The sequence below is a fragment of the Myotis brandtii genome, unplaced genomic scaffold (genome assembly GCF_000412655.1).
Source record: "Myotis brandtii unplaced genomic scaffold, ASM41265v1 scaffold797, whole genome shotgun sequence".
Taxonomy (NCBI): Eukaryota; Metazoa; Chordata; class Mammalia; order Chiroptera; family Vespertilionidae; genus Myotis; species Myotis brandtii.
Window position 1 is genome coordinate 806,741 of NW_005371210.1, and position 8,627 is coordinate 815,367.

The following is an 8,627-nucleotide window of genomic DNA, read 5'->3' on the forward strand; positions in this document are numbered from 1 at the left end:
GGTGCAGGGGAGGGGGTCAGGGGGAGGGGCGCCCCCCCTGCGCCTCGCCCCTGCTGTGAGGCTGCGGTAGAGCCGGCGGCCCTGCTTGCCTGCGTTCCAGATGGTGAAGGTTGCCCAGTGTGGCAAAGCCCGCTCTTCCAGGAAGCGGACTCGGTGGGTCCAGATGGTGGCCCTGTGGAGGGAGGCTGTGACCCTTCCAGCCCCACCCAGCCTGCCAGGCCCCTCGGTTCACGTCCCCTCTGTACGTATGCCCTGGTCTTCGTCACCTGGGGCAGTGGCTTGGTGGGCATTACAGGGGGGTTACAGAGTGCTGACTCCCTAATCCTGGCACTTAGCACCTCATTTCAGAAAGAAACACAAGCTACACACACTCCAAGCCAATTACACACCACGCAGGCCTGGCCACACAACACGAAGCTTTGCCAGGATCCAAGAAAATGAAAGAAGCCCGGCTGGCGTGGTTCAGTGGTTGTCGACCTATGGACCTTTGACTCCCAGTCAGGGCACATGCCCAGGGACGGGCATGAAGGAGGCGGCTGATCAATGATTCTCTCTCACCACTGACGTTTCTATCTCTCCCTTCCTCTCTGAAATCAATAAAAAAATATTTAAAAAATAATTAAATGAAAGACGTTTCTAAGGACAAAAGAACAGTGGACCGCATGCAAGTGAATTCTAGCGAATGTATGGTGTCCTGAGCAAGAAGTCCCTTTTAACACTTTTCCTCTTTCCAGTCCAGAATGCGGGTGGGACAGCTCAGTGTCGAACGGCACCGAGTGGGGCTCTCGGTTCCTGTGCGCCCTAGGTTGGGCAGAAACAGGAGGTGCCCTGGGGCCCTGCCAGTGGGGGGCACCCTGGCTCTTGTCTCCCCTACCACAGGGCGAGCAGGTGAGAAGGGGCTGCAGCCACGGGGCCTCCCCACTTCTGGGACTTGAATTGCTTCTTTCTAACCAGCCCATTTTCTTCCATTTGAGGTACATACTGAATGAGACGCCCACCAGAATGCCCACAGTTTTGTGGACATTTACAAGGATATGAAATGGCCCAGACCAGGTCTCTGAGCAGATCAGTACTGCCAACCAGACACGGCTCGGAGCCTCGGGGATTGGGGTGGCATGGGCCCACACGGGACCGCACCAGCCCTGGGGCTGGCGGGAAGGCTGCCCTGAGGGAGGGACAGAGCCAAACGGCTCAGAGGAATGTGGGCATTTAACGACCTCCCGGTGTCTCTGGAATCATCTCAGGGTCTCTGTCTGAAAGTACCACACGGGGTGAGCTGACAAGACTGAGAAACTGCCACGGACACATGTGCGTGGGCACTTCCTGCCCTGGGCCCGTTCCTCTTCCAGAGCTGTTTTCACACTCGTGCCCTTCCCGCCCCTGCCTGCTGGGGACCAGTGTCCTCACCCGAGGGCAGGGCAGCGCAGGGGCCAGAGCACTGGTTTCCCCAAACCCACAGGTGAGCACTTCCAGAACTTTCTGGGGAGGAGGGGCAGTGTCACGGGTGGCCTGCACTGCGCACAGCAGGCCCAGAGTTGGAACGGGAGGCAGAGACACCCAAGGGACAAGAGCTCAACTCCAGTTAAGCAACATGCAATTTTCAGAAAGAATGAGCAGAAAGCTACCGTTTACATAACATTTCAAAGAGGTTAAGGGTATTGTATAGAGAGAAATTACACACAGTGAACGTGTGAGGAAGTGGAGGGAGTGGCATGGTGGTCGCTGGGCAGGAGACAGAGCCTGTGGGAGCGCCAGGGGTCAGGGTGGGCCAGGCTTTATTAGACTTTCCTTCCTGCCTGTTGGTGTCTGAAGTATGTCAGTGACAACCGGTAAATGATGTAAGTGCTGACCATTCTTAATTTAATATACAAAGGACCAGAATTGGCGCCCACTCAAAAGAGGGCTTTGGGGAGAGAGTCTGAAGGAATCCAGTTCTTGACAAACCTCAGGGCATAATTAAGCCCATTACGCTGGGAGGTTTCCCACTCACAGTGCAAAGACTTTAATCCATACAGAAACTAACATGAGATCACTTCTTTCGTGTTGTGGGTGGCAAAGCCTCGTGCTGCAAAATGGGGGGGAGGTCCCAAAATAAAAGACAAGTATGGCATGCAAACAGGACGAGGACACAGCACTGCTGCCTGGTCCCTCCCCGATACCCGGGCAGCAGCCACACCGCGGGCCGGAGAGCGCTGTGGTCACTGCCAGATGTTTTTAAATTTTAAAGGAAGTGTAACTTACACAGTGAAGTGCATGGATCTTAGGTGGTATCCTTTCTTTCTGAAATCTTTGGTAGAACGTATCTATCAGTAAACCCATTGAGCTTGGCTTTTCCTTATGGAAAGTTTCAAAATTACAAGCCTAATTTTTAATTTTTATTTATACTATAAATATCTCAGATCTATAGTGGTCTCCTTCATTCCAAATATATTGGTAACCTATATTTTCTTTTAAAAATCAACCTTGCTAGAGCTATGTGTCAATTTTATTGATTTTATTTTGAACGGTTGTTGGTTTTGCTGATTTTTTTTTTTTTTTGGTATTGACAGTCCCTTTTTTGTGTGTGTTGTTTTTCTTTCTTTTTTTTAAAACTGATTTTTAGGGAGAGGAAGGGAGAAACATCTATGTGAGAAAGTGTGCCCCGACTGGGACTCGAACCACCACCCTTTGGTGTAGGGACAATGCACCAACCAACTGAGCCACATGGGCCAGGGCTGTGCATGTCAATTTCACCTTCTTCCACTGTTCATTTCTATTTTTCTGTTGACTTTGAGTTTATTTTGCTATTACTTTAGTAACTTTTAAAGGTGGAGACGCAAATAATTGCTTAGTATCTTCTAAGTTTTAAAAGCCATAAAATTTTACTAAAAACTCTACTTTAGCTAAATTCTACAAACATTTTAATTTTCATCAAATTGAAAATTTTGTGATTTCCTTTGTGATTTTTTCCCCTTGGTTGCTCAATTTCCAAGTATTTTGGCTTTTCAAAATGGCTTAATAATTTCTAATTTAATTCTGTGTGGACATGAAACAGGTCCTGTATGATCTCGATTTGAAATTTATTCAGATTTGTTTATTGATCCAAAGTATTGCCTGTCTTGCACGTTAGCAGAATGTACACTCTGCAGTTGGGTAACGTGCTCCCTCCATAACTGGCAGGTTGGGTCAAGCTGGTTGACAGAGCTGCTCAAGTCTTCGGTATCCACACAGACGCCCCATTTCTATCCGAGACTGACGCAGAGTCTCAGAAACTCCAGCTCTCACTGTGGGTTTGTCTGCTTCTCCCTTGAATTCGGTGAGGTTCTGCTCTGAGTCAGGTTCATGACAACAAACCCAATGGCGCTTCCCTGAAGCTACCGTGTCAAATGCAGACACCACCAGGACGAGGATCAGGGCCTGTCCAGCTGTACGTTCTCGCGTTGAGCAGCACCTCCAGTCAATGCGGACGTCGCTGCTGGGACCCACACACGACACGCAAAGTTGGCATCGCACCCACGTGACCTCAGTGTAAGTGGACATCACACCTCCCAGGACAGAGGGTCCCACACCTTCCAGGGACAGGAGGACAGTCGGCTCGGCTTCCAGAAACGCGAGTGCGGGTCCCTGCCTCACGCTCTTGGTGTGCAGAGGGTCCCTGACGACTGACCTGCCTGGAGCCCCAAAAGGGAGCAGCAGCACGATGGTGAGGAACCGAGGGACACACCCAGTAATGTGAGGCCCATGTAACACGCACACATATATGTGACACAGACGGAACACACAGTTCGACCTTTTTCCAGCCCACCTGGGCCCGCACCCCTCCTGCCCGTCCCAGCAGCCGGCCTCCCTCGCACACTGGTGCAGAGGCTCAGGCGGCCTTGGAGCTGGGGGACGTGGACTGTGCCTGACGGGGGAGAAGGGAGGCAGGGAGGGGGCTGGCTTCCCTGTGATGCCCAAGTAGGGGTGTGGCTCAACCACTGCCCACCGAAGCCTTCTCTCGGTCGGGGTGAAGGAAGAGGGTGCCCAGCCCCCTGCAGCCACGCCAGAGTGTGCAGGGCCCACCTCGTACGCGTGAATTCCGTCTCAGTTCAGCTCACACTGGACCCTGGGCCTCAGCCAGCCCCCGGAGTCCACAGCACCCCACCCCGCCCTGGCTGGGGACCGCGTACTCAAGCACGGAGTGCGTGGCCGCGCCGGGGTGGTAGCGGTAGAGGAGCAGGCTCTGGTCCACCCGTCCGACGCCGCCGCCCTTCCTGAGGTGGTTGTAGAAGAGCAGCAGGTCCTCGGGCACGCCCTGCGGGGGAGGAGGATGCTCACCACCCGCACAGCAGTCCAGTGCTTCCCCCAGGCATCTGGTCCTCAGGCCAGAGGCGGGGAGGCTGCCAGCCACCGGCCCACCTGGATCCCTGATGTCACAGCCTGCTGACCACACGCCCAGCTGCCCCACCCAGCAGGCGGCATCACTGGGCAAGAGCGACACACGAAGCTCTTTAAGACAAGAAGGAGCTAGAGGGGAGGAGCGTGGCAGCCACCCTGCCTCCCCCTCCCCGCCCGTCACACGCCTCCCAGCTGACCCTACAATCCTTGTTGCTGGTCCATTGAGACACGACCTCCCAGGGGCAGGCACTGGGCTCTGACAGGTTCTGCAGGGTTCCCATGGTTCTCCTGTCTTGTGAGACAGGTCCACTCCCCCGAGTCTGGACAAGATAAGGAAGGGGCACCCCTCCATCCGCTCGCCGGGCTCAGACCAGAGCCAGGCGTGGGGCCTGCGGCCACCTCTGTGCTGACAGGGATGCGGGTTGGCTCCCTTCGTGTCTAAGTCCCAACGTGGAAGCAGGTTGTCCACCGGGATCAGAGCTCAGCAGCCTCTGGGGCTGGTGCCTGTAGGGCGTGTGGCAGCGCATGAGCTCCTCCCGCCCGCGTGAATTTGGGAGAAACGGCAACACGGACAGTGCCCGGTGCCCTAGAACCGTGACTGGTTCGCCTCCAGGACAGAGACAGGGGCCAGGTGACCTGCGTGCCATCAGGCGTGGTGGGGCCACCGGCAGGCCGGGCATGGCAGGGGGCTGGGCTACATCCCAGGCAGCACTGCTGGGCAGCCCCTGGGGCTCTGGCTTTTAAACCTGAGAACAGCCCTGACCCTGCAGAGCATGTCTGTGGCTGTGAGGGCCTCCCCAGCTGGAAGGCGGGTCGGGGGTCAGGGGTGAGGCTCCTGTGGGCGATGGGCACGGGGGGAGTTCTGGGGGGAGGCAGAGGGGTGCTGGGCGGGACCAGGGAAGGGGCAGTCCACGTGGCCCCCATCAGTCAGTGAACTGTCGGCCCAGAGCCAGAAGGACTGTGGCCAAGGTCCCAGGGCGGATGGTGGAGTCTGGTCTGGGGTCTCCAGACCCCCAGGAACCCTGTTCCCAGAACTCCCGCCACCCCCTATACCCAGGCCCCCCGCAGTGCCGGGGGCAGGGCATCAAAGGTCAAAACAGGGAAGGCCTGATGGGCCTTGGCACACCTGGTCCACCCCCTCCAACCTGGAGAGAGGAAGTCATGTCCTCAAAGCCCATTTCCCAGGGCGGGTTAAGGGGAAACACACTGATTAACCCCGAGGTTTACTTTGTAATGGGGTGCAGGAGCCTTCACCCTAAGATGGGCTGGGGAGGAACAGTGCGCAGGCAGCAGCAGAGGCCGGAACCCAGTGGGTGTAGCTCTGCCCAGCATGGCTGCCTCCCACGGGGCTGCCTCCTCCCACTGTCACCCACCACCCACACCCACAACAGGATGAGGTAACCGGGGCCCGGGCCAGGGCAGGTGTGACGCCCGCAGCCTCACAGAAATCCCTTGCTTGTGGCAAAACAAACACGGTGCCGGGGCCCCAGCTGCCCCTGGAGCTCAGCAGAGCAGCAGCGCTGGGGACCACCTCAGAGGTGCTTCCCTGACCCCCGATCCCTGGACTAGGTCGTGGCGCCTACAAGCGTTAGGGTGGGGTGTGGGCCCCAGCTGCCCCCGGAGCTCAGCAGAGCAGCGGAGCTGGGGACCATCTCAGAGGTGCTTCCCTGACCCCCGATCCCTGGATTAGGTCGTGGCGCCTACAAGCGTTAGGGTGGGGTGGGGGGGGTGGGGGTCCCCAGTCTGGGGAATGACAGCACCAACCCCAATCCCAGAGGAGGACTCCACAGGGGGACCCACACTTACCTGCCCTCCCTCGTCGAACGGGCCCACGTGAGAAAACCATGCTCGCGAGCAGAACCAGGTGGGCATGACCACAGTTGGGCCATTGGAGGTGAAGACCTAGAACAGTTAACACTGGAAGCTGTCACAGCGCCTGCACCTCACCCCCGAGTGTCTTTCCGGGGCGACGGGCTGCTCTGCGCGTCCTTCCTCTGCAGGTGCAGGCTCGTGGGACTTTGCTACGAGATCGAGTGTCCAGCCCCCGGCGCAGGGCGGAGGCAGGAGCTGGGACATGGGTAGCGGGACCCAGCCCACCCCAGGTTCTGTTCCCGGCGGATGCTCACAGTGTTTGTTAAGGAGCCTCCCCCTGCGTTTGATCGATGGCATCGCTTGTCTGAATATCACAGGGAACAGAACTAAAATGGCATAAAAGGATCGAGATGATAACTAGGAGTTTAGATGAAATGGACAAATTCCTATCGAAGGGTCTCAAGAGGAAACAGAAAACCTACGTAAATCTGTACAAATAAGAGCCTGAACAGATGTGCCTGCGCTGGGGTCCTGCCTGGGCTGCCGGCCGAGTCCTCCTCGCTGTCTCCCCAGAGCACACATTTGCCAGAGAAAAGGAAGAGGACTCGGGGGCCGAGCCCAGGTCCCCGCACACGCTCAGCGGCCCTTATTCAGGAGGTGTTCTGGGCTCTGTGCTTTTATCTCCAAATCCATCTCCGCAGCTTCCCGTTGTGGGAGGGAAGGGACGCTCGAGGGGAGAGGGAGGAGTTTTTCTGAAGGTGCAACACAGCGGGATGAAAGCGACTGCAGGTCTCCCACATCCCCGGCCTCCAGACAGTCTGCAGATCACACGTAATCGCCCAGAGCACAGCACCTATCATTTCTCAGGGCTGCTTCTTCCCAGACATTTCTGACCGCGTCTTACTCTCTCGGTCTCATCGACCCCCACCCCCAATACTACATGAACAAGCCAGAACAGTTTCCAAAGCATTTCGTAATGTTTCCCTCCATCAGAAAAAGAACAAAGAGAGAGGACTTCAGTCCCAGGGCATTTCTCGACCTCCTGCCTCCCTCCAAGCTTCCAGGGGGGCATGCCAGGGCCCAGGGCTGTCTCTCTGCTCCCCGCTCGACCCTTTCCATGGACGGGCACCCGCGTCCAGGCCCAGTACACACCCAGCACCACGTGACACAAGCTCGTCTCCATACCCGACATTATCTGAAGGGTGATGGGAACGAAGGAATAAAAATGGAACAAAAAAGCAAAGAAAGCACATTTGGAGGTGATTTCTTTAAGTCCAGTCAGAGGACAAGTTGGCCTGTCCTGGTGGTTTCTGTCAAGCTTTTCTGTGTTCTTGTGTTTCAGGTGGTTCACTGCTTGTCCAGCCTCCTGCCTCCCAGCAGGCGTTACGTCCAGCTCCCCCCTCGCATGCTCAGGTGCAGCCGGGCCTGAGCAGCCTGAACGAGCAACAAATCCGGACCAAGAACCTCCCCACTTACTTCAGGAGTCCTGCGGCCATAGCCCCGACCAGACCTCTGACTCTTTGCTGTTGTTTTCCTCACCCAAAGGCATTTTTTCCATTGATTTTTAGAAAGAGTGGACACCAACAGCCCGGCTGTGCACCAATAAAACTTTATGTACAAAACAGGCAGCAGAACAACCTGCCAACCACGGGTCTACCTGGTAAGGGGTGGGCCTTTGGCTTCAATTTAAATGAAAACTGTTTGACTACTGAGCCTGCAACAGGCCAGCGCCCCCCTCTTGTCTCCCTCACTGCTGGGGTCTGTGAGTAAATGAGGTGCAGAAATAGCCCCCAGATCTCAGGATTCGTGGAACCCAAATGAAATAGGACCAAGAGGCATAAATGCTCTTATGCTGATTTTTTTCATTCTTTCATGTTTAGGTAAATAATGGGTAACTGAACCTGTTGCTCAGATGATGACTCAGGGAGACTCGAGCTCCACGCAGGCCCAGCAGAGGGCACTCTGGGCCGCGAGGAGGAGCGGGAGGAGTGGCCTGTTGGACATTCAGTGTCAAAACCAGGCCCCAGGCCAAACACAGACAGGCCAGCAGCTCCCTTTTCCTGGGTCAGCCCCCTGCGGCTTCCCCCGCGGTGGACAGAGCCGGGCAGTGGGCTTCACTTCGGGCTGCCCCCCACCTGTCACCAAAGCCACGCCCTTCCCTCCAGTGAGACTGCTGGGACTTTCGAACCCTTTTCGATTTTCGCCTTCTCTTCACTCTCAAGCTGTCACTCCCTGTTTGTGTCACCAACTGAAAAATCAGATAATCCCGTTTCTTAGAACTTTGTCAACAAGGGCTCCCATGTGAGGCCTCGCGGGCCCAGGCGCTGTTCTGGGAACCCGGGAGTTTGGGGCTCTCCCCTGGTTTTATGCCAACAGAAGGTGCACTTCGCAAAAGTGAATTGTATGTAGTTCTCAATCCTTGAAAGTCTATCCCAAGATGTTTCAGATGCAGAACAAAC

The 8,627-nt window shown here is 56.0% G+C and overlaps 1 protein-coding gene across 2 annotated transcripts in view; it reads right to left on the reverse strand.

Moving 5' to 3' along the window:
* B3GNTL1 (UDP-GlcNAc:betaGal beta-1,3-N-acetylglucosaminyltransferase-like 1) overlaps positions 1 to 8,627 on the reverse strand; it is a 50,361-nt gene that overhangs the window by 23,385 nt on the left and 18,349 nt on the right. For both annotated transcript variants that reach the window (XM_005883655.2, XM_014531256.1), the window contains exons 7-9: positions 6,163 to 6,258; positions 4,149 to 4,273; positions 39 to 172 (exon numbers count right to left, since the gene is read on the reverse strand). In XM_005883655.2, the coding sequence (XP_005883717.1) occupies positions 39 to 172; positions 4,149 to 4,273; positions 6,163 to 6,258 (355 nt within the window). The remainder of the gene's footprint in view (positions 1 to 38; positions 173 to 4,148; positions 4,274 to 6,162; positions 6,259 to 8,627) is intronic.